At 43.2% G+C, this 24,621-nt stretch overlaps 1 protein-coding gene across 3 annotated transcripts in view; it reads left to right on the top strand.

Annotated features, from left to right (window-relative positions):
* The first annotated feature begins 17,339 nt into the window (after positions 1 to 17,339).
* LOC112232335 (LHFPL tetraspan subfamily member 3 protein) overlaps positions 17,340 to 24,621 on the top strand; it is a 63,333-nt gene continuing 56,051 nt past the window's right edge. For 2 of the 3 annotated variants that reach the window (XM_024399302.2, XM_024399303.2), the window contains exon 1: positions 17,340 to 19,073. In XM_024399302.2, coding sequence (XP_024255070.1) covers positions 18,641 to 19,073 — 433 coding nt within the window. In that variant the 5' untranslated portion in view covers positions 17,340 to 18,640. The remainder of the gene's footprint in view (positions 19,074 to 24,621) is intronic. The other variant, XM_042323404.1, reaches the window with a different exon arrangement.

Genomic DNA, 24,621 nt, shown 5'->3' with positions numbered 1-24,621 from the left:
CTGATTTCCGATTTGTCATGTAAACAAGATAATTAGGGAAATTCTTCTTCTTGAAAAGCAGTAATACATTTAAATAAAATATTATCAACTGCTATTACATTCAACTATTATACTAATCTGACTAAACACAACAATCATATTATTTTGTGCATTATCAGTGTTATTGGTCAGTCCCCAGGATCGGCTTGTAACACAAGCCACACTAGACAACATTTCTGACAGTGCCAGTACTTTGTTGGAGCCTACAACCGCACATAGTGGTACTTAATTTATGGCTGCGATCCCCATACAGGGACCAACATCAGGGGAAATTTCAGAGTGACAACTAAAAATACAACGTCGTAACATTAAACATTCTTGAAAATGCAAGTGTCTTACATCCTTCAAAAGACTAGGATCTTGGTAATCAAACTACGTTTTCCGATTTTAAAATAGCTACTACAGAGAACAAATCCCATGCTTTTGTTTGAGAAGAGCAATCAACAACAGAAACATTTTTCGCCATGACAGTTTTTACACACTCACATCTGAAGGTAAAATTATGACTTACATTCTGATATCTTGCTCTTATTTCTCTTCCTGAGGGTCCCAGTGATCAAATGAAGTGCCGTTTTCTTTGATAAAATCCATTTTTATAGCTTAAATCGAAACATTTGTAACCTGTTTGTGCCGTGAATTCCATCTCTATCAATTTTTTTACGGAGCATTCGACGTGATTACACACCGTAAACAATTGTTTATCTAGTCATGGTTGGTTTCAGTGCATTCCTCCGGATGTTTGCAACATAGCCAAAAGTAATTGTTTTTTTTGCGGGGAGTATTGACCGAAGTGAGCTGATTTGAAGACAACGAGCAATGACTACCACGCCATCATTTTAGCGAAGCTTCGTTGATGGACTGTATTTCTGCCCAATGACCACTGATCTTCTTGAAATCTAGCTGGGTAGATAGCCAATGAGCTGAGGTAAAGGCCAGTATGTAATGGTTTTGGGTTGGAGCACCATTCCTTGTTTGTTATTGCGTAACAAACTCCATTCTCACCTTGACGATCAGAGGAGTTGCTGTGAGGCTTGTTACGCACAGCTGTATTTCGGAAGGTTGTATTTTCAACGATTTCATTGAAGATATAATGGCGAATAAATCAGGAAAAGCGAAGTCAAACTCTAAAGTGAAAGTGAAAAAGTGAAAGTGAGACCGATTTTTTTGTTTGAGGAATCTTTGAGTGTTATGATTCAAACAGGAACTGAGTTTCTGCAGGGACAGGACGTACTTCTGGACGGGTAAGTGCTAATGCCGTTTTATGAAATATAAATATATATATATATTTTTTTTTTTAAATTTGCAATGAAATGTGTGGTTTGTTTGTGTGTGTTTGGTTTGTGTGTGTGTATATATATATATATATATACTGTATACTGTGTGTGTGTGTGTATATATATATATATATATATATATATATATATATATATATATATATATATATATATATATATATATATATATATATATATATATATATATATATATATACACACACACAGTGGGGCAAAAAAGTATTTAGTCAGCCACCAATTGTGCAGGTTCTCCCACTTAAAAAGATGAGAGAGGCCTGTAATTTTCATCATAGGTACACTTCAACTATGACAGACAAAATTAGAGAACAAAATCCAGAAAATCACATTGTAGGATTTTTAATGAATTTATTTGCAAATTATGGTGGAAAATAAGTATTTGGTCACCTACAAACAAGCAAGATTTCTGGCTCTCACAGACCTGGCTCCTCTGTCCTCCACTCGTTACCTGTATTAATGACACCTGTTTGAACTTGTTATCAGGATAAAAGACACCTGTCCACAACCTCAAACAGTCACACTCCAAACTCCACTATGGCCAAGACCAAAGAGCTGTCAAAGGACACCAGAAACAAAATTGTAGACCTGCACCAGACTGGGAAGACTGAATCTGCAAGAGGTAAGCAGCTTGGTTTGAAGAAATCAACTGTGGGAGCAATTATTAGGAAATGGAAGACATACAAGACCACTGATAATCTCCCTCGATCTGGGGCTCCACACAAGATCTCACCCCGTGGGGTCAAAATGATAACAAGAACGGTGAGCAAAAATCCCAGAACCACACGGGGGGGACCTAGTGAATGACCTGCAGAGAGCTGGGACCAATGTAACAAAGCCTACCATCAGCAACACACTACGCCGCCAGGGACTCAAATCCTGCAATGCCAGACATGTCCCCCTGCTTAAGCCAGTACATGTCCAGGCCCGTCTGAAGTTTGCTCGAGAGCATTTGGATGATCCAGAAGAAGATTGGGAGAATGTCATATGGTCAGATGAAACCAAAAAATAACTTTTTGGTAAAAACTCAACTCGTCGTGTTTGGAGGACAAAGAATGCTGAGTTGCATCCAAAGAACACCATACCTACTGTGAAGCATGGGGGTGGAAACATCATGCTTTGGGGCTGTTTTTCTGCAAAGGGACCAGGACGACTGATCCGTGTAAAGGAAAGAATGAATGGGGCCATGTATCGTGAGATTTTGAGTGAAAACCTCCTTCCATCAGCAAGGGCATTGAAGATGAAACGTGGCTGGGTCTTTCAGCATGACAATGATCCCAAACACACCGCCCGAGCAACGAAGGAGTGGCTTCGTAAGAAGCATTTCAAGGTCCTGGAGTGGCCTAGCCAGTCTCCAGTTCTCAACCCCATAGAAAATCTTTGGAGGGAGTTGAAAGTCTGTGTTGCCCAGCAACAGCCCCAAAACACCACTGCTCTAGAGGAGATCTGCATGGAGGAATGGGCCAAAATACCAGCAACAGTGTGTGAAAACCTTGTGAAGACTTACAGAAAACATTTGACCTCTGTCATTGCCAACAAAGGGTATATAACAAAGTATTGAGATAAACTTTTGTTATTGACCAAATACTTATTTTCCACCATAATTTGCAAATAAATTCATAAAAAATCCTACAATGTGATTTTCTGGATTTTTTTTCTCATTTTGTCTGTCATAGTTGAAGTGTACCTATGATGAAAATTACAGGCCTCTCTCATATTTTTAAGTGGGAGAATTTGCACAATTGGTGGCTGACTAAATACTTTTTTGCCCCACTGTAGATTAGGGTATGTCTTCAGGTGGAAATTGAGAACAAAGGGATGCAGCCATAACAGGTTAATCAGCAGACCTAGACCCTGTCACACTGAACCAGCCAAGACGTAGTGGTACTGAATCAGCAGACCTAGACCCTGTCACACTGAACGAGCCAAGACTGTAGTGGTACTGAATCAGCAGACCTAGACCCTGTCACACTGATAGAGCGAACATGTCTGAAAATCGTTTACAACCTAAGAATTTGCCTGCGATATGGACATTTTCTCTGGGACAGCAAAATCGTGGCATAAGATGGCTAAAATCATAGAGGAATGTGTTGAGGTTTCGGGTAGGTAGGTTAGCGATGGTTGCCAGATTTACTACTGACTGACCAACCCCGAAAGTGATTTCATATGATTTGATTTCCGTGGCTGGCACAGCTTGACTGACTAACACACACTCATATCAGCCCACCGACATCCCATTTACTCTCCCTCATTCTCTCTCGCTCTTACACACAGACACACAAGCATACACACACCGCCCATCCCCATTTGCTACACATGGCCAACACACTGCATCCCTATCCCAATAGCTCTTGAATGAGCACATAGCCTATATTAATCATAATCATATTACATTTGAAAGGGAAGCTCTTGCACCATCTGTTTGGCTGGGTTTCTTCAAGGGCAACCTCAGATTCACAATCACTGTCAGGAATTTAAAAAATGAAAAGTGCATTCACTTACTGCGGTGTAAGTAAGCATGTCACTGTTAGTCTACACCTGTTGTTTACGAATCATGTGTCAAACAACATTTAATATGTAGGATGCTTGGTAAACGAGAAAGCAAGGCAAATCAGTGCATTGTAACATACTGTATTATTCAATCCATAACCATTATCGGTCTGTGTGTGTGTATGCACACAATAAATAGCTTCACGCGTGTGTGTGTGTGTGTGTGTGTGTGTCTGTGTGTGTGGGAAATGTCTGTTTGTCATATAGACAATGGATAATAAAGTAATATTCTTTTTAAAAGGCCTACATGTATTTCATCGAGAGGGAGTTATTAAAACATGCATGTTTGATAGTAAAAATAATGTACAGTACCAGTCAAAAGTTTGCACACACCTACTCATTCCAGGTTTTTACATTTTTTTTAAACTATTTTCTACTTCGTAGAATAATAGTGAAGTCATCAAAACAATGAAATAACACATATGGAATCATGTAGTAACCCACGTTTTTTTCCATCATAAAAATAGATTGTATATTTGAGATTCTTCAAAGTAGCCACCCTTCACCTTGATGACAGCTTTGCACACTCTTGGAATTCTCTCAACCAGCTTCATGAGGTAGTAATTTATCAAGGTGTGCCTTGTTAAAAGTTAATTTGTGGAATTTCTTTCCTTCTTCATGGATTGGAGCCAATCAGACCTCAACCAAATTGAGATGGTTTGGGATGAGTTGGACTGCAGAGTGAAGGAAAAGCAGCCAACAAGTGCTCAGCATATGTGGGAACTCCTTCAAGACTGTTGGGGAAATATTTCTTAATGAAGCTGGTTGAGAGAATGTCAAGAGTGTGCAAAGCTGTTGTAAAAGCAAAGGGTGGCTACTTTGATGAAGAATCTCAAATATATTTTGATTTGTTTAACACTTTTTTGGTTACTTGGTTCGACTCCTACAGCAGTAGAGCAGCCCAGCCAAAGTAAGGAGGCAAGGGCATTCTGCCATCTAGTGGCACAAAAATTAGGTTCAACCCTATACTCAGCACACATTTTGCTCACATCACTAGCCTTCTACCTTTTACTAAGAAATAATATATATATATATATATATATATATATATATATATATATATATATATATAATAACAATAAAAACATGGTTATGCCATACCTATGCTAAATGGTTTTCTGATGTTATAAGCCCAGTAAACATACCACCAATAATAGAAAGAGGGAGATGTAAAAGTATGTTTGGCCTCAAGCTTTGACTGGCTCCGTCAAATAAGATGAATATTACAACTGATATTTTCCTGGCTATTACTGAGCTGGCTCTCGCTCTGCGAATATAGACTGAGTGAGCCCTCACTAACCTTCATAAATGACAGCCAGCGCTTTAGGGTTTAAAAACTCAAAAAGTATGTCAGTGTGAATTGAAGGGGCCTACAGTATGCTAATACTGCAACTGATAGAGCTAGGAAGTATTCGAAAGAGGTATTCGCCATAGACCAGCTACAGCCCCAAATTCCCTGGTTTGCTCTATGGCAGAACATGCTGTACAAACAGTGAGAAACACAGACACGCACACTCATGCGCGCGCACGCACGCACACACACACACACACGCACACACGCACACACACACACACACACACACGCACACGCACACACACAAACTATGCAAGGAGCCTCATTTGCACACCACCATGTATTATCAGTCTAATTCGAGTATTACTAACATAGCGACAGTAGTAAACATGGAATGTCAGAGATAACCTGAGAAGTTGTGAGAGGCTGAGGACACAGAGACAGAAGCCCCCACTTTCCAACAGGGAAGACAAAGATAGTAGTAACAGGCCTGGAGAGGACACAGAGACAGAAGGCCCAACTTCCCAACAGGGAAGACACAGACAGTAGTAACAGGCCTGGAGAGGACACAGAGACAGAAGGCCCCACTTCCCAACAGGGAAGACAAAGATAGTAGTAACAGGCCTGGAGAGGACACAGAGACAGAAGGCCCAACTTCCCAACAGGGAAGACAAAGATAGTAGTAACAGGCCTGTAGAGGACACTGACAGAAGGCCCAAAATCCCAACAGGGAAGACAAAGATAGTAGCAACAGGCCTGGAGAGGACACTGACAGAAGGCCCAACTTCCCAACAGGGAAGACACAGACAGTAGTAACAGGCCTGTAGAGGACACTGACAGAAGGCCCCACTTCCCAACAGGGAAGACACAGATAGTAGTAACAGGCCTGGAGAGGACACAGAGACAGAAGGCCCCACTTCCCAACAGGGAAGACACAGATAGTAGTAACAGGCCTGGACAGGACACAGAGTAGACATACACTTCAAACCAGTCTGGGACATGATACCATGATCCTCTAACAGTGCTTCCGAATAGGCCTTGATTTAACTCCACAACTACTATAGGGCATAATGAGATTACTCGTAACCTGATATGTGAACCTATAGTACTAGGGTTTAAAATAAAACATGTAACTTTCCCACACTTCTTAAGTTTTCCGGAAACCCCAGTTGGAGGATTCAGGGATTTCCTGCATTTTCTCTCTTGATGCTCTGAATCTTCCAAACAGGATTTCCGAAAAATATGGGAATTTGGGGAAATTTTGCAACCCTACTTTGAACCCGTTCTTGCCTCTGCTGGCCAGCTTTTAGCAGACGATCATCGTGACAGAACTATTCTAAACCAAGTTCAATCATAGATCTATAAACATTGAGGACTTAGTTGCAACTGACTTACAATAAACCCACTGGGCACACATTGGTTGAATCAACGTTGTTTCCATGTAATTTCAATGAAATTATGTTGACCCAACGTAGAATAGATGTTGAATTGGAATCTGTGCCCAATGGGAAGGCAGACTATTGACACACATCGATCTCACAGCCTCTTTTGACTAAACAAAGCAGACTATACAATTCCACAAAGACATGTCCCAAACTCCAATAGATACTGTAGCTCTCATAGCTCTTCACAAATGCCTGAGAAAGATTCAAGATTGACACACTCCAACAGTCAGCACAGTATCCATCCAACAGATTTTCATTGTGTTGATTTTGCCCCCTCTTCTGCTTTGGCTATTTTATCTTTTGTTTACTGCCGGGTTTATTATCCTCGAGTCGGGAGCGCACCACAACACACACACACAATACACCAAACTTTTGGCAGCCTCTCTGTATGATCCCCCAGTAACAGATGAAAGGAACCAGAGGAGGGAAATGCCAAAATGAACGACGGGGCTTAAGGAAATATGAAAACACTAGCTAATTACAATGAAATGACATAAGGACAAGAGGGAATGACAGTTACAGCCAGGGAAAGTGCCAGAGACGGTATTGTCATGGTAAACAGTGTGTGAGAGAGTGGTTGTGGGTAGCAGTAGGGGTAGAGCATCTACAATAGAGCAGACACACACACACACACATATTGACACAGATGCGAGCTCACACACACACAAACACGGAGAGAGACAAGTATGCACACACAAACAGAAAGAGTGGTTAGTTGTGGGACACAGTAGAGGTTACCTCTACAATAGGCCAGCTTGTTTTCAACAACAACAAGCCCGGAATGTCACTCACAACCCAACGTGTCAGTCTGTAGAACTTGAGTCTCTGGGGGGACAAACCATTTAGCATCAACAACAATAATAATACCAGACTCCTGTGTACCAAATACACTATTAGAAAAAGGGTTCCAAAAGGGATCTTTGACTGTCCCCATAGGAGAACCCTTTTTGGTTTCAGGTAGAACATTTTTGGGTTCCATGTAGAACCCTTTGTAGAAATTGTTTTACATTGAACCCAAATGGGTTCTACCTGGAACCAAAAAGGGTTCTTCAAAGGGTTATCCAATAGGGACAGCCGAAGAACCATTTTAGGTTCTAGATCTTTCTTAGAGTGTAGACTATTATTTGCTGTGCATTCTCTTGAAAAATAAAAATACTCAATCACTTGAAAAACTTTATCTGCCTTCTAGGCTCCATTCTCTCAATTGGTGTTGATCACTCATATTAAACAACATCTTTTAAATGTTTATTCACTGGGACACACAGTATCAAAATAACTTACTGTCCATCTAGTATTTGAAACCAATGTCTTCTGTTTCGTACGTAGGCTCTTGAAGCGTGTGGGCAAAATGCTAATCGACAAATGACCAAACCTAGAGAGTTCAATGACCATCACAGAGCTTTAAGAAGACAGGAATATTAGAACAATTCTTAGAACATTATTTAGAACACAGAGCTCACCAACAACATCACAAACAACGAACAGGGACCAGTACCAGAAAACATAAGATAAGAGACACAAGAAACCATCCATCTCAATTCACAACAATACACGCACACACATACACACACAGAGAAAACAAAACAAACCTCCCCACGACCTCCCCATTATCTCTTTCCACCCAGGCATTCTCTCTCTGGCACTCCTACACACACACATACATACACAGACACACACTGATTGTGTTCAGCAATACAGTACACTGCTACTGTGTTTTCAGTCAACAGTAGTGGATGTTTACTGGCTATCTTTCATCCCTTTAGTTGAGGCAGCTGCCCCCAAATCTCTCTCATCCTCTCCCAGCTATTCTTTCCCACCAACTCTCACAGGCACCATCTCTGTCCTCTTTGTCTCTTTAATTCCTCCCCTCTCTTTCCTGTCTGTTTCCCACCTCATCCCTGTCTCCAAAACTTGGGTTCAAATAGTATTTAGGGTAGCCTAGTGGTTAGAGCGTTGGACTAGTAACCGGAAGGTTGCAAGTTCAAACCCCTGAGCTGACAAGGTACAAATCTGTCGTTCTGCCCCTGAACAGGCAGTTAACCCACTGTTCCTAGGCTGTCATTGAAAATAAGAATTTGTTTCTAACTGACTTGCCTAGTTCAATAAAGATAAAATAGAATTTGGAAGGCGAGATTAGTTTGCACTTTTGGAACTAGTTCATTGGTTCCATTGCTGCAGGCAAGCTCAAACAATCACAGCTTAAGTATTTCAAATATTTTGAATACTATTTGAACCCATGTATGCCTTCTGCATCGTTTGGTCCATTGGTCTGGCCCTGTCTGGGCCTAATGCCTGCGTCTCTGTCTGATTATGCCCCTTTCCTTCAAATTCCTTAAACCCTGTGTTGGCCAACCCTGCTCCAAGTCTTAGTAAGCTGCAGTGGGGAAATCGCAGAATAGCTGAATCAAGAATAGCTGAATTGATTCCCTAGATCAGCCATACATAAAATTTATGAATGAATGCTGTAAGTTGCTTTGGATAAAGCAACGTACAGCATTGTAAGTTCTACCCTCTAAGAAGCAGTGGATGACGGCTCATAATAATGTCTGGAAGGGTGCGAATGAAATGGCATCAAACACATGGAAACCATGTATTTGATACCATTCCACCCATTCCACCCCTGCCATTACCACAAGCCCATTCTCCCCAATTAAGGTGTCAGCAACCTCCTGTCCTAGGCAGGTACTGATTTAGACCATGGACAACAGGTGGGTGCAATTAATTATCAAGTAGAACAGAAATACAGCGGTACACCCAGACCTTGTAGAGAAAGATTTGAATATTCCTCTTCTAAAATTCTCCAAAATTGAGATACTGTATCTATGGCTCTGTCTAGTGTGAGTTTGTATTGACCCCTGCTGGCAAACTAGAATACTGCATGTCAATGGAGGCTTTATAACAAGTGCAACAGGGCCATCTACAGGCTGGATTAATAGGTGCATAATTTCCGGCAGACAGCCAGACAGACTTGTTTACTTCCCTAATGCACTACGCTTTTCCGGGTGCTTACTATAACACAGGTCAATATACCAGTCTAACAGTTCATTTCCACATAACTCATTGGGGGCAATGAAACAACAGAGCCCAATTAATGTTCAATACAGGGAAGTGAAGTGGGCCGGGGGACCATTGGGTGAGGGGAATAAGGGCAGGGTCGTGTGAACAGGGCAAAGTTGGGGAAAGCTGAACTTCATGCAAATAAATAAAAGCTATGTCCATGTCTTCCAAGAATAACATGCTGACCAGACCGCCCAAGTTGAGTGCACATATATGTTATTCAATCATCTCTGCGTAGCCAGGCGCCAAAACAGAACTTGACGCGCTGCAAGTCCCACCTCTCTCATCTACTCATTGTTTTTTACAAGCATATACCCACATGGGTGATTGAAAGATGAACAAGGTCCACACTCCAGTCCCATTGGTGGCAGTAATACACCTTAAACTTGGTTGCCAACCGCCATTTAAAATCCATAGAAGAAGAAGAATAAACGAGGAGATATCAATCAAAGAAAACCAAACAAAAACAAATAAGGTTATCCCCTTCATCAGTGGAAAGGTTGCCGTGAGTACAGAGCACATGATTCTGTGTGACCTAAAATTGGTCAAAACTTCACAAAGATCCAGAAACATAAAAAAGGACCATATGCACCTAAGGTAGAATCGCAACCCATGTTCATCTCCCAGGACAAAACAGCAAGCTAGCTAAATGTCCATGAAAGCTTAATGTGTTTCGACCTGTCCCCAAATTTATATAGTTGGTTCACAGTTGACCTTGGTATCACAACCGGTCATGCGCCAATTTTCTATATAAATCCACAAGAACATAGAGGAATAGCTGATTGGCAGTAGAGAGGCCAGGTGCATCATTGCACATGAAAGAACAGAACAGGTGTTTCATTCCATTTGGATCAGTAGTGGGTCTATTCATGACAGTTTATAAGGTCTAGAACGGCCCAATAGCAGGGCAGTCTGGCTGTATTTTTACGTCTGATACTGAGATGCGCTGTCTGTTGCGGATCAGCATTCTCCCAAGTTGTATAATAATGTGGCCACAGTGACTTTTTCCACATTTTGTTACGTTACAGCCTTATTCTAAAATTGTTTTTTTTTTAAACTATAACCGCAGCAATCCACACACAATATGAAACAATTACGAAGCGAAAACCGTTTTTTATAAATGTTTGTACATTTATTACAAATAAAAAACAGAAATACCTTATTTACATAAATATTCAAATCAAATCAAATTTTATTTGTCACATACACATGGTTAGCAGATGTTAATGCGAGTGTAGCGAAATGCTTGTGCTTCTAGTTCCGACAATGCAGTAATAACCAACAAGTAATCTAACTAACAATTCCAAAACTACTGTCTTATACACAGTGTAAGGGGATAAAGAATATGTACATAAGGATATATGAATGAGTGATGGTACAGAGCAGCATAGGCAAGATACAGTAGATGGTATCAAGTACAGTATATACATATGAGATGAGTATGTAAACAAAGTGGCATAGTTAAAGTGGCTAGTGATACATGTATTACATAAGGATGCAGTCGATGATATAGAGTACAGTATATACGTATGCATATGAGATGAATAATGTAGGGTAAGTAACATTATATAAGGTAGCATTGTTTAAGGTGGCTAGTGATATATTTACATCATTTCCCATCAATTCCCATTATTAAAGTGGCTGGAGTTGAGTCAGTGTCAGTGTCAGAGTGTTGGCAGCAGCCACTCAATGTTAGTGGTGGCTGTTTAACAGTCCGATGGCCTTGAGATAGAAGCTGTTTTTCAGTCTCTCGGTCCCAGCTTTGATGCACCTGTACTGACCTCGCCTTCTGGATGATAGCGGGGTGAACAGGCAGTGGCTCGGGTGGTTGATGTCCTTGATGATCTTTATGGCCTTCCTGTAACATCGGGTGGTGTAGGTGTCCTGGAGGGCAGGTAGTTTACCCCCGGTGATGCGTTGTGCAGACCTCACTACCCTCTAAATATTCAGACATTTTGCTATGACAAACGAAATTGAGCTCAGATGCATATTGCTTCCAATTGATCATCCTTGAGATGTTTCTACAACTTGATTGGAGTCCACTTGTGGTAAGTTGCATTGATTGGACATGATTTGGAAAGACACACATGTCTATATGAGGACCCACAGTTGACAGTACATGTCAGAGCAAAAATTAAGCCATGAGGTCCGAGACAGGATTTTGTCGAGGCACAGATCTTGGTCCCCAAGAACACAGTGGCCTACACCTACATCATTATTAAATGAGGGTAGGTAGCAACACATCTGCCACGCTGATCCTCAACACAGGAGCTCCCCAGGGGTGCGTGCTCAGTCCCCTCCTGAAGTCCCTGTTCACCCACGACTGCATGGCCAGGCAAACTCCAACGCCATCATTAAGTTTGCTGACGACACAACAGTGGTAGGCCTGATCACCGACAACGACGAGACAGCCTATAGGGATGAGGTCAGAGACCTGGCTGGGTGGTGCCAGAATAGCTACCTATCCCTCAACGTAACCAAGACTAAGGAGATGATTGTGGACTACAGGAAAAGGAGCACCGAGCACATCCCCATTCTCATCGACGGGGCTGTAGTGGAGCAGGTTGAGAGCTTCAAATTACTTGGTGTCCACATCAACAACAGACTAGATTGGTCCAAACACACCAAGACAGTCGTGAATAGGGCACGACAAAGCCTATTCCCCCTGAGGAAACTAAAAAGATTTGGCATGGGTCCTGAGATCCTCAAAAGGCTCTACAGCTGCTACATCGAGAGCATCCTGACCGGTTGCATCACTGCCTGGTACGGCAATTGCTCAGCCTCCGGCCGCTAGGCACTTCAGAGGGTAGTGCGTACGGCCCAGTACATCACTGGGGCAAAGCTGCCTGCCATCCAGGACCTCTACACCAGGCGGTGTCAGAGGAAGGCCCTAAAAATGGTAAAAGACCCCAGCCACCCCAGTCATAGACTGTTCTCTCTACTATCGCATGGCACGCGGTACCGGAGTGCCAACTCTAGGACAAAAAGGCTTCTCAACAGTTTTTACCCCCAAGCCATAAGACTCCTGAACAGGTAACTAAATGGTTACCCAGACAATTTGCATTGTGTGCCCCTCAACCCCTCTTTTACTCTGCTGCTACTCTCTGTTTATCTTATATGCATAGTCACTTTAACTATACATTCATGTATATACTACCTAAATTGGCCCGACCAACCAGTGCTCCCGCACATTGGCTAACCGGGCTATCTGCATTGTGTCCCACCACCCGCCAAACACTCTTTTTACCCTTCTGCTACGCTCTGTTCATCATATATGCATAGTCACTTCAACGATACCAACATGTACATACTACCTCAATAAGCCTGACTAACAGATGTCTGTATATAGCCTTCCTACTCTACTGTTTTATTTCTTTTACTTACCTACACACACACACACACACACACACACACACACACACACACACACCTTTTGTTCCGCACCATTGGGTAGAGCCTGAGAGTAAGCATTTCACTGTAACACCTGTTGTATTCGGCGCACGTGACAAATAAACTTTGATTTGATTCGATTTGAAATGGAAGAAGTTTGGAATCACCAAGACTCTTCCCGGCCAAACTGAGTAATCCATGTAGAAGAGCCTTAGTCAGGGAGTTGACCAAGAACCCGATGGTAACTCTGACAGAGCTCCAGAGTTCCTCTGTGGAGTTGAGAGAACCATAAGGATAACCATATTTGCAGCACTCCACTAATCAGGCCTTTATGGTAGAGTGGCAAGACGGAAGCCACTTCTCAGTAAAAGGCACAGACGGCCTGCTTGGAGTTTGCCAAAAGGGACCAAAATGACTGTCAGACTATAAGAAACAGAAACAAGATTCTCTGGTCTGATGAAACCAAGATTGAACTCTTTAGACTGAATGCCAAGCGTCACGTCTGGAGGAAACCTAGCACCATCCCTACGGTGAAGCATGGTGGTGGCAGCATCATGCTGTGGGGATGTTTTTCAGAGGCAGGGACTGGGAGTCTAGTCAGGATCGAGGTAAAGATGAACGGAGTAAAATACAGATGAAAAAAACCTGCTCCAGAGCGCTCAGGACTGAGCGCTTAGACTGAGGTGAAGGTTCACCTTCCAAATGGACAATGAACCTAAGCACACAGCCAAGACAATGCAGGAGTGGCTCCGAGACAAGTCTCTGAATGTCCTTGAGTGGTCCATCCAGAGCCCGGACTTGAACCCGATCTAACATATCTGGAGAGACCTAAAAATAGCTGTGCAGCGACGCTCCCCATCCAACCTGACTGAGTTTGAGAGGATCTCCAAAGAATAATGGGAGAAACTCCCCAAATGCAGGTGTGCCAAGCTTGTAGTGTCATACCCAAGAAGAATCGAGGCTGTAATGGCTGCCAAAAGTGCTTCAACAAAGTACTAAAGGGTCTGAATAATTATGTAAATGTAATATTTAAGTTTTAAATTTTTTTAGAAATGTGCCAAAATTTCTAAAAACCTGCTTTGATTTGTCATTATGGGGTATTTTATAGATTTTAGAATAAATCTAACGTAACAAAATGTGGAAAAAGTCGAAGGTTCTGAATACTTTCCGAAGGCACTGTAGGGCTATGTGCTCAGCAGGCCCAGTTAATCAGGAAACCATAACACGCAGTCTGCCTCTCTATTCCTCACACACCTAGAACCTAACACTTCAATATAGCCTAAATACTTGTCATTTAACTTTTAAAATGTTTTCTATGTTTTGTGTGGCGTAAACACAACCAGTCAAAGTTTTAATCTGATTAGGGTACTTCAAAAGTCTCCTGTAGGCTACCTGTGCATGTTGGTCCACTCCACTCTGATATTATTCCAGCATCCGAACTGTGCCTCTGCCACTGATGAATGGAAAGAGACATCTGTTACAAAACAACAAATAGTTGAATGACCTTAAGAAGTTGTCTGGCCAAGCCTTTGATACTGAGTACAAAGTAGGGAGGGATATATTTTGTAGGGAGGGATATAGTTTGTAGGGAGGGATATAGTTTGTTGAGATTGGCATACTGTTTTTGATTGTGGTGTTGAAAATGCAAACTATGACGTTGAAGCGCCCGAAGTTGGTAATCGGTATGCAGTTATGCTTTGCTTATCGGCACAGAAACCTGTTGGTAGAAAATATTGGTAGCATACATTTTATATAATTATAAATATAGCATCAAAATGTTGAAAATCAAATTCCCCCCCTTCAGGCCTGGGCAATTCCAGTCCTCGGGGGCCTGATTGGTGTCACACTTTTCCACCATCCCTAGCAAACACAGCTGATTTAAACTAATTGTGTTCCAAACTGAAGGTCATGATTAGTTGATTATTGGAGTCAGGTGTGTTAGCTGGGGCTGGGGAAAAAGTGCGACACCAATCAGGCCCCCGAGGACTGGAGTTGCCCAGGCCTGCGCCTAGATGATAATTGTCTGCAGATGGCTCTGATCGTAGTGTAATGAGACAGGGAGAGTGAGCTCGTCTGTGGTGGCCGGCGAACCCTCAATCTTCTGGCCCTGAGCCCTGCATGGTATCGACTCTGCCACAAAAGCTTGCTGAAGTGGTAAAGTTGATATCCACGTTTATAAATACAGGGTTGCTACAGTTATTGTTATTTGTGGTGGTAATCCTTCTTTTTTAGTTAATTCAATGAGAGGGTAGGGTGTGTAATATTTTAGTTTGGTGTAACATGCCTTCCCAGCCTGGACTAGGCCTACTGAAATGTTACATAAAAAACACAAAAGGATACTAGCCTACATAATGGTAAGACCGACAGATAAATGAATACATTCTTCTCAAGCCCCAGTAGGCCCATAGTTTTCCTGCCTTCCATGCCGACCCAGCCATTCAAAAGGTAAGATGAAGCTCTTACCATGTTGCCTCAGATCTGCTGAGGGTGTAGTAGGGGCTAGGGGTCTACAAGCAGTCTCCCCATTGCAGTCCTTTCACAGAACTACTAGCTACTGTGTTGGTTTAGCACCATGGACAGCACCAACCTACATGGTTCTTCACTCAGCACCATGGATAACGGCAATCATGTGCCCTAAAAGAAATGTTTAACACACACATCCCCCCAAATATTGTGTATGAATCTATGTATTAATCCAAAGGCAGAACAGGCTATATGGCTACTCATTGCATAGCAGCATCCTAGCTAGCATCCTATTCCCTATAGTGCATCACTTTTGACTGGCTTTGGTCAAATGTAGTGCACTATGTAGGGAATAGGGTGCAATTTGGGAAAGATTTGTATTGACTAACCAGCTAAACCATGGCTGGGTGATGAGTCATCATGATGATGATGATGTAATAGGGGCCAGTTGGTTAGAACCCTGTGTAATCCAGATCAAAATCATCTCCTTCCTGTGTTGTGAAACATCCTGCTCCCCCCAGCTGTGATCCCTCATTGGATGAAACTTCAAACTTGTAAACTGAACCAAATCTGAATGTTACTGCATATGTGCAAACCTTAAACACTGTGTGCATGGGATACTGTGAAAATATTAGACATGTATGTGAGTTCATCTACCATTATGCATATTAGGCTATGAATTTATAATTCATTTTGAAGAACAAAGTAGCAGTCATCCAATCACTATGTGGCCACAGGTAAATCATATCTTTGAATGCCAGCACTCAGCGGTGGACTTACCATTAGGCAGAAGAGGCAATTGCCTCAGGCCTCACATCACCAAGGGGCCTTGTGAACTGGGCATAATTTAAAAAGAGAATAGTAATCCATTTTTATGTCTGTTTTCATTTTAGGAAATGGGTAAATGGGTGTGAGGTGACTCTGTTTCCTCAATGGCGCCAACACACTCGGTTGTCCTTCCTTATCCTTATCTATACTGAACAAAAATATTCATGCAAAATGCAACAGTTACTGTTCATAAAAGGACATCAGTCAATTTAAATAAATTCATTAGGCCCTAATCTAGGGATTTCACATGACAAGGCAGGGGCGCAGCCATGGATGGAGCTGGGAGGTCATAGGCCCACCCACTGGTGTTTTTCACCACAAAAGGTCTTTATTGCAGACAGAAATACTCCTCAGTTTCATCAGCTGTGTCGGTGGCTGGTCTAAGACGATCCTGAGGGTGAAGAAACCGGATGTGGAGATATTGGGCTAGTGTGGTTACACGTGGTCTGCAGTTGTGAGGCCGGTTTGGACGTACTGTCAAAGTCTCTAAAATGAGGTTGGAGGTGGCTTATGGTAGACAAATTAACATTAAATTCTCTGGCAACAGCTCTGGTGGACATTCCTGGAGTCAGCATGCCAATTGCAAGCTCCCTTCAAAACTTGAGCCACCCGTGGCATGGTGTTGTGACAAAACTGCACATTTTAGAGTGGCCTTATCCCCAGCACAAGGTGTGCATGTGTAATGATCATGCTGTTTAATCACCTTATTGATATGCCACACCTGTCAGATGGATGGATTATCTTGGCAAAGGATAAATGCTCACTAACAGGGATGTAAACAAATTTGTGCACAACATTTGAGATAAATAAGCTTTTTGTGCATATAGAACATTTCTGGAATCTTTTATTTCAGCTCTTAAAACATGGGAACAACACTCTATATGTTGTGTTTATATTTTTGTTCAGTATACAAGACATATTGCCCCCCGCCCCTGTTAAGAACACAGCAGCAGCGGTCTACCATTTTGGAAGGAGACCGGGGGAGGCGCGCCGCGTGCACTAACCAAACCGGGCCAGTGTAACTGAATCTGTCTGTGAGGGACAATTTACCCCTGACCGAGCCGCGTGAGCAAAACGATTCCGCGATTATTGTATAGGCTCCACTTCGACGAACGAATGGCTCGGATCATCTGATTGCATTGATTTAGGAGGGATTGTCATCCGGATGCTATTCCGTAGCCTAGCCTACAGAGGGTAGCCTACCAGAGCTAGAGTGGATTGTGATGCGTCAGTGTGTTTGACGGCTTTTCACGTAGGCTATATGTATCTTTGAAGATAGTGCTGAGAATGTAACAGCCTATATTAAACCAGCTCATGGGACAGACAAACACAGAGTTGTTATAGATTGAGAGAACTGAACACCGTCAGCGCTGACACGCTCATCACTGTTGGCTTCCTCTGGTAAAGGGTATTGTATCGTGTCTCTCTCTTTTCTCTCATCCTCCTCATCCTTCTTCCGGCATCACTGACGGAGGCTGCTGATGCTGCCGTAGCTCGTGAAAAAAATCTCTGTAGCAACTACCTGGACTGGGCTGTGCGTTATCTATAGCCCGCTAGATGCTGTGAATTATCCCGCAGGATTGTGATTTGGGCTATACAAGAAGGCATCATAGACATTGCGTTTCGTTTGCTCCGGTTTGACACCGTCACTGTCGTTATCATTGCTTAGGATAGAGCCATAGGCTATTGCAAAAAACTGCTGTTCTATTAGCTATTGGAAGGCCTTATTATTTGATATTGATTTAATTAAAATGAGTAATGTGTTATGGGTAATATCCGAATAACAATCTGATATTTGCTGTGTTTTCAAGGAGGTATTCCGGAGGCATACAAGTGACATGTGCCAGAAGCGATGTCTGACAAACGGTTAGATGGCCATACATAGCCTATGAGAAAGGTGGGAGGGAATTATTTCTCATATAGGCTAGTTCAGGAGTCGCCACATTCTCAGAGTTATCATTTAGGCTAAATAAAGGCACAAGCTTGCAGATTAGCTTTTGGCTATTCAGTTTATGCGCCAGCATCGGGGTGCGACCTCATGAGTTGAATATGCTTGCCAGATGTTGCCTTTGATGTGATTCATTCAGTTGCATGTGTGCATAGGCTACTTTGGGTTGCATTTATTCAGCAAACATATCTACTGACTCCTCCATTGCTCAACTAATTAATTAGTCAGTGCCCCCCTTTGCTCATATACCTACTTTAATAGGCTTACCTACTTCATAAGAATACCGGGACTGGGATACAACACAAACTGTGCTACAATGATACCCGGATCGGCTGCGTCGATGCTCCCATCGATGTCTTCGGAAGACATTAAACTATACCAGCATAACTATGTCCGCAACTCCCGTGCCATCGGACTCCTGTGGGCCATCTTCACCATCCTGTTCGCCATCTTGAACGTGGTGATCTTCAGCCAGCCCTATTGGATTGGGGACGGCGTGGACACCCCACAGGCCGGCTATTTCGGCCTCTTCCACTTCTGCACCGGCGATGGGATCCAGAGGGAGCTCGACTGCACAGGGACCTTCACCGAGTTCGCTCAGATCCCTTCCACCGCGTTCAAGGCTGCGTCGTTCTTCGTCGGGATGTCAATGATGCTGGTGATAGCTTGCATTGCTTCTTTCACTCTCTTCTTCCTGTTCTCCACCACCACCGTCTATAAGATCTGTGGATGGATGCAGGGGGCCTCGGGTAAGTCAGTGAGTGCCGCTAGGTCAACTTGTTTTTTGAGTAATGTCTTGGAAGTAGTCATAAACGTTCCACCTGCAAGGTTTGTGTAAAGCATTTTAGGTTAGCTATATGCCTACAAATGAACTGAATAGTATGTATTGTTAGCTTATCTGGCCTGGTTAAGTGATCAAAAGTTAACACATATGCCTATTATTTCAGTGTCTTCCTATGCATGGAGCTAATCAAGTAGGATTTCAGGTTTCATGTTAAGAAATAGACTAATGTGGACTGCCTGTGCACTGATACATTTTTGGTCCTACATTGTAACAATTCCAATGAATTAGGAAATAGCCATATGTCTCTCCATCTATTATGTTTCCTATTAGGAGAGTATTCGGTTCTGCCGACTGTTTGGTGGTAGGCAGGTGGTGCTGAACAAACAGCAATACTGTTTTAATCCTGTCTGAAAAGAGTGCTGAAAACATATATGTGATGTGGTACTGTCCATTGTGCTGAAATTAGAGCTATGTAGATTGGTTAGGTATTGTGATTGGTGCTGTCCATGGTGCTGAAGGGACCTGTAGGGGTTGTTAGGCTGTACTTTCGTCGGTTGACTCTGACCATGGTGCTGAATGGACAGCCATGTATACTGAACAAAAATATAAACGCAAAATGTAAAGTGTTGGTCCCATGTTTTGTGAGCTGAAATAAAAGTTCCCAGAATTTTGCCATACGCACAAAAGCTTATTTCTTTACAATTTTGTGCACACATTTGTTTACATCCCTGTTAGTGAGCATTTATCCTTTGCCAAGATAATCCATCCACTTGAGGAGTGGCATATCAAGAAGTTGATAAAACAGCATGATCATTACATAGGTGCACCTTGTGCTGGGGACAATAAAATTCTACTCTAAAATGTGCACTATTGTCACACAACACCATGCCACAGATGTCTCAAGTTTTGAGGGAGCCTGCAATTGGCATGCTGACTGCAGAAATGTCCACCAGAGCTGTTGCCAGATAATTGAATGTTCATGTCTCTACCATAAGCCGCCTACAATGTTGTTTTAGAGAATTTGGCAGTACATTCAACCGGCCTCACAACTGCAGACCACGTGTAACCACACCAGCCCAGGAACATCTGGCTTCTTCACCTGCAGGATCGTCTGAGACGAGTCAACCGGACAGCTGATGAAACTGAGGAGTATTTCTCTCTGTAATGACGCCCTTTTGTGGGGAAAACTCATTCTGATTAGCTTGGCCTGGCTCCCAATTGGGTGGGCCTATACCCTCCCAAGCCCACCCATGGCTGCGCCCCTGCCCAGTCATGTGAAATCCATAGATTATAGGGCCTAATTCATTTATTTAAATTGACTGATTTCTTTATATGAACTGTAACTCAGTAAAGTCGTTGAAATCATTTAAATTATTGCATGTTGCGTTTATATTTTTGTTCGGTTTTGGTTGGTTAGCGGGTGGTTATGCAGAGAGAAATAGACTCGTTAGAGCTGTCTTTGGTGCTGAATAGACAACTATATGGGTTGCACCTGCAGTCATGTTATTGTCACAGGTGCAGGCAGTTCAGAATACACTGAGTGTACAAAATGTTAAGTATACCTGTTTTTTCCATGACATGGACTGACCAGGTGAATCCAGGTGAAAGCTATGATCCCTTATTGATGTCACTTGTTAAATCCACTTCAATTAGTGTAGGTGAAGGGGAGGAGACAGGTTAAACAAGGATGTTTAAGGCTTGAGACAATTGAGACATGGATTGTGTATGGGTGCCATTCAGAGGGGGAATGGGCAAGACAAAACATTTAAGTGCCTTTGAACGGGGTATGGTAGTAGGTGCCAGGTGCATCAGTTTGAGTCAAGAACTGCATGGCTGCTGGGTTTCCTGGGCTCTGGTCAAAAGTAGTACACTATATAAGAATTAGGGTAAGATTTGGGACTCAACCTTAAATGGGATTGAACACCATCAACATACAGTATATTTACTTAGTGTTTTTATGCTAATGTGAGATCATGCTAATGTGAAATAATGTTTTAGAACCTTCTAGTACACATTTAGTCAAATTCCTGGAATCTTCTTTCCTTCCTGTCCCATCAATCTAAACATGTAAATAAGCATAGTATCAAATGGTTCCTACTTTCTCTATCTCTGACCACACACACACCCAAACACACATACAATCCGAATGAGAAGGTGATTATTTGGAAGGAGTCCAGGTCTATAGTGTGTTATCTTGGTCTGAATAAAGGCAGCAATAAGCCAGTCTTAATGAGGGTTGGGCTGCAGTTAGAGAGATGAAAGAGACGAGGGAAACAAGCAGCCTTTTCAAACCAACAGGAAGCATTGGAGTCAACATGGGCCAGCGTCCCTGTGGAACACTTTCAACACCTTGTAGAGTCCTTGTAGATGTAAAATTAAGGCTGTTCTGCTGGCAAAGGGGAGGGGGGGAGGGGGCTGCAACTCAATATTAGGAAGATGTTCCTAATGTTTGGTATAGTCAGTGTATGCGAGTGTGTCAGTTAAGTGTGTGAGTGAGCATATATCTATATCTCTGGATCTCAGAGGTGCACTTCTCTCTCGGTTTAAAACCTGCGAAAAGGCTTCATGCAAAACCAAGGAAATAGGTTGTAGCGTTAACGAAAGAGTAAAAACCAGCAGGAGACAGAGGAGGAGAAGTAGGGTAGAGATTCTATTATAGCTACTCAAAATGTCTACCATTCATGTGTGTAGTGCACTCCATGCGTTTCCTAAAAAGGCGATGAGCGCATAAGTGCTCCTTTTCGGTCCCACTCACCACTACTCCCTTCCAAGGACTCAGTTCTCTACCTAGTCTTGAAAAGCCAACCCTAGGTAACTAGGGTCTGGTATAAATGACAGACTCTTTTGGTATAGAGGAACTACATCCCTGCCTACGTCATGCGATGTTGCGCCTCTGGGTTTAGCAACTCTGTGCTTTCTTGCTCTTTCTATCCCTCATTCTTTCTATCCCTCTCGGTCTCTGTCCTCTCTCCTCCCTCGCTTCCTCTATCATCAGATCCTGCCGCTCTCCTCCTTGCAGTCTGTACATTATGTGCTCCCTCTCTCCTTTTTCCGCTCTATCCTCGCTCTCTCCCTCTTATCCTGGAGATCTCCACTTGGTGCACCAATTAACAGTGAAAGGATTAACAAAGCCATCAGTGCCCTTAGAGGCAACCAGAGCGTGAGGTCAGTAATAATTTCTCCTCTACAAATTATGTTGTCATGTTGTGTACATTTTTATCTCCTTCCCTCTGTAGTTTTGGCTGTTGTTTTTCAGCCAGAACATTGAGAATAAGCTGTTGTTCCTGTAGTGAGAAACATGCACATTGAAAATGACTCATCTCTGATGCGTGTGACGAGGGAAGGCATGTGTGTGTAAATGGTGGCAGGAGTGCGTAATGCAGGGCAGCCTGGTGCCCTCCAGTGCCAGGGGGGAAGAGCGGGAGCGGGCGTGACCGTACCCCCCTCACCTGGGCGAGCCGGCTGAGACATGGGCGCTGGATAGGCCAGCCGGGGGTAAACTCCCCACGAGCTGGCAGGGGAGTGGGAGCCTGGCGAGCCTGGCGAAAGTAGAGTCGTAATTCAATGGCTCAGACACTAGAGGTAGGTGGCAGGGTCTACAGTCAATCACGGACTACAAAAGGAAAACCAGCCCCGTCGCGGACCACGATGTCTTGCTCCCAGACAAACTAAACAACTTCTTTGCTCACTTTCAGAACAACACATTGCCACTGACAAGGCCCGCTACCAAAACCTGCGGGCTCTCCTTCACTGCAGCCAACGTGAGTAAAACATTTAAACATGGTAATCCTCGCAAGGCTGCCGGCCCAGACGACATCCCCAGCCGTGTCCTCAGAGCATGCGCAGACCAGCTGGCTGGTGTGTTTATGGACATATTCAATCAATACTTATACCAGTCTGCTGTTCCCACATGCTTCAAATGGGCCACCATTGTTCCTGTTCCCAAGAAAGCGAAGGTAACTGAGCTCAATGACTATCGCCCCACTTCCCTCATCATGAAGTGATTTGAGAGACTAGTCTAGGACCATATCACCTCCACCCTACCTGACACCCTAGACCCACTCCAATTTGCTTATCGCCCCAATAGGTCCACAGACGACACAATCACAATCACACTGCACACTGCCCTAACCCGTCTGGACTAGAGGAATACATATGTTTGAATGCTGTTCATCGACTACAGCTCAGCATTTAACACCATAGTACCCTCCAAACTCGTCATTAAGCTCGAGACCCTGGATCTCGACCCCACCCTGTGCAACTGGGTCCTGGACTTCCTGACGGGCCACCCCCAGGTGGTGAGTGTAGGTAACAACATCTCTACCCAGCTGATCCTCAACACTGGGGCCCCACAAGGGTGCTTTCTCAGCCCTCTCCTGTACTCCCTGTTCACCCATGACTGCGTGGCCATGCATGCCTCCAACTCAATCATCAAGTTTGCAGACGACACTACAGTGGTGGCTTGATTGCCAACAATGACGAGACGGCCTACAGGGAAGAGGTGAGGGCCCTTGGAGTGTGGTGTCAGGAAAATAACCTGACACTCAATGTCAACAAGATGATTGTGGACTTCAGTAAACAGCAGAGGGAGCACCCCCCTATCCACATCGACGGGACAGTTGTGGAGAAAGTGGAAAGTTTTAAGTTCCTCGGCGTACACATCACGGACAAACTGAAAAGGTCCACCCACACAGACAACATGGTGAAGAAGGCGCAGTGCCTCTTCAACCTCAGGAGGCTGAAGAAATTTGGCTTGTCACCAAAAACACTCACAAACTTTTACAGATGCGCAATCGAGAGCATCCTGTCGGGCTGTATCACCGCCTGGTACGGCAACTGCTCCGAACACAACCGTAAGGCTCTCCAGAGGGTAGTGAGGTCTGCACAACGCATCACCGGGGGCAAACTACCTGCCCTCCAGGACAACTACACCACCCGATGTCACAGGAAGGCCAAAAAGATCATCAAGGACAACAACCACCTGAGCCACTGGCTGTTCACCTCGCATCAAAGCTGGGACCGAGAGACTGAAAAACAGCTTCTATCTCAAGGCCATCATACTGTTAAACAGCCATCACTAACATTGAGTGGCTGCTGCCAACATACTGACTCATCTCTAGCCACTTTAATAATGAAAAATGTATGTAATACATGTATCACTAGCCACTTTAAACAATGTCACCTAATATAATGTTTACATGCCCTACATTACTCATCTCATATGTATATACTGTACTCGATACCATCTACTGCATCTTGCCTATGCCGTTCGGCCATTGCTCATTCATATATTTTTATGTGCATATTCTTATTCATTCCTTTATACGTGTGTGTATAATGTAGTTGTTGTGAAATTGTTAGGTTAGATTACTTGTTAGATATTACTGCATGGTCGGAACTAGAAGCACAATAATTTCCTACACTCGCATTAACATCTGCTAACCATGTGTATGTGACAAATACAATTTGTCACAAGCCCAACGTCACCAACAAAACAAGATCTCATGGGCCGG

Source organism: Oncorhynchus tshawytscha, linkage group LG06 (assembly GCF_018296145.1).
Source record: "Oncorhynchus tshawytscha isolate Ot180627B linkage group LG06, Otsh_v2.0, whole genome shotgun sequence".
Classification (NCBI taxonomy): Eukaryota; Metazoa; Chordata; class Actinopteri; order Salmoniformes; family Salmonidae; genus Oncorhynchus; species Oncorhynchus tshawytscha.
The sequence above is the reverse complement of the archived record's forward strand: the minus strand, read 5'-3'. Positions and strand labels throughout refer to the sequence as shown.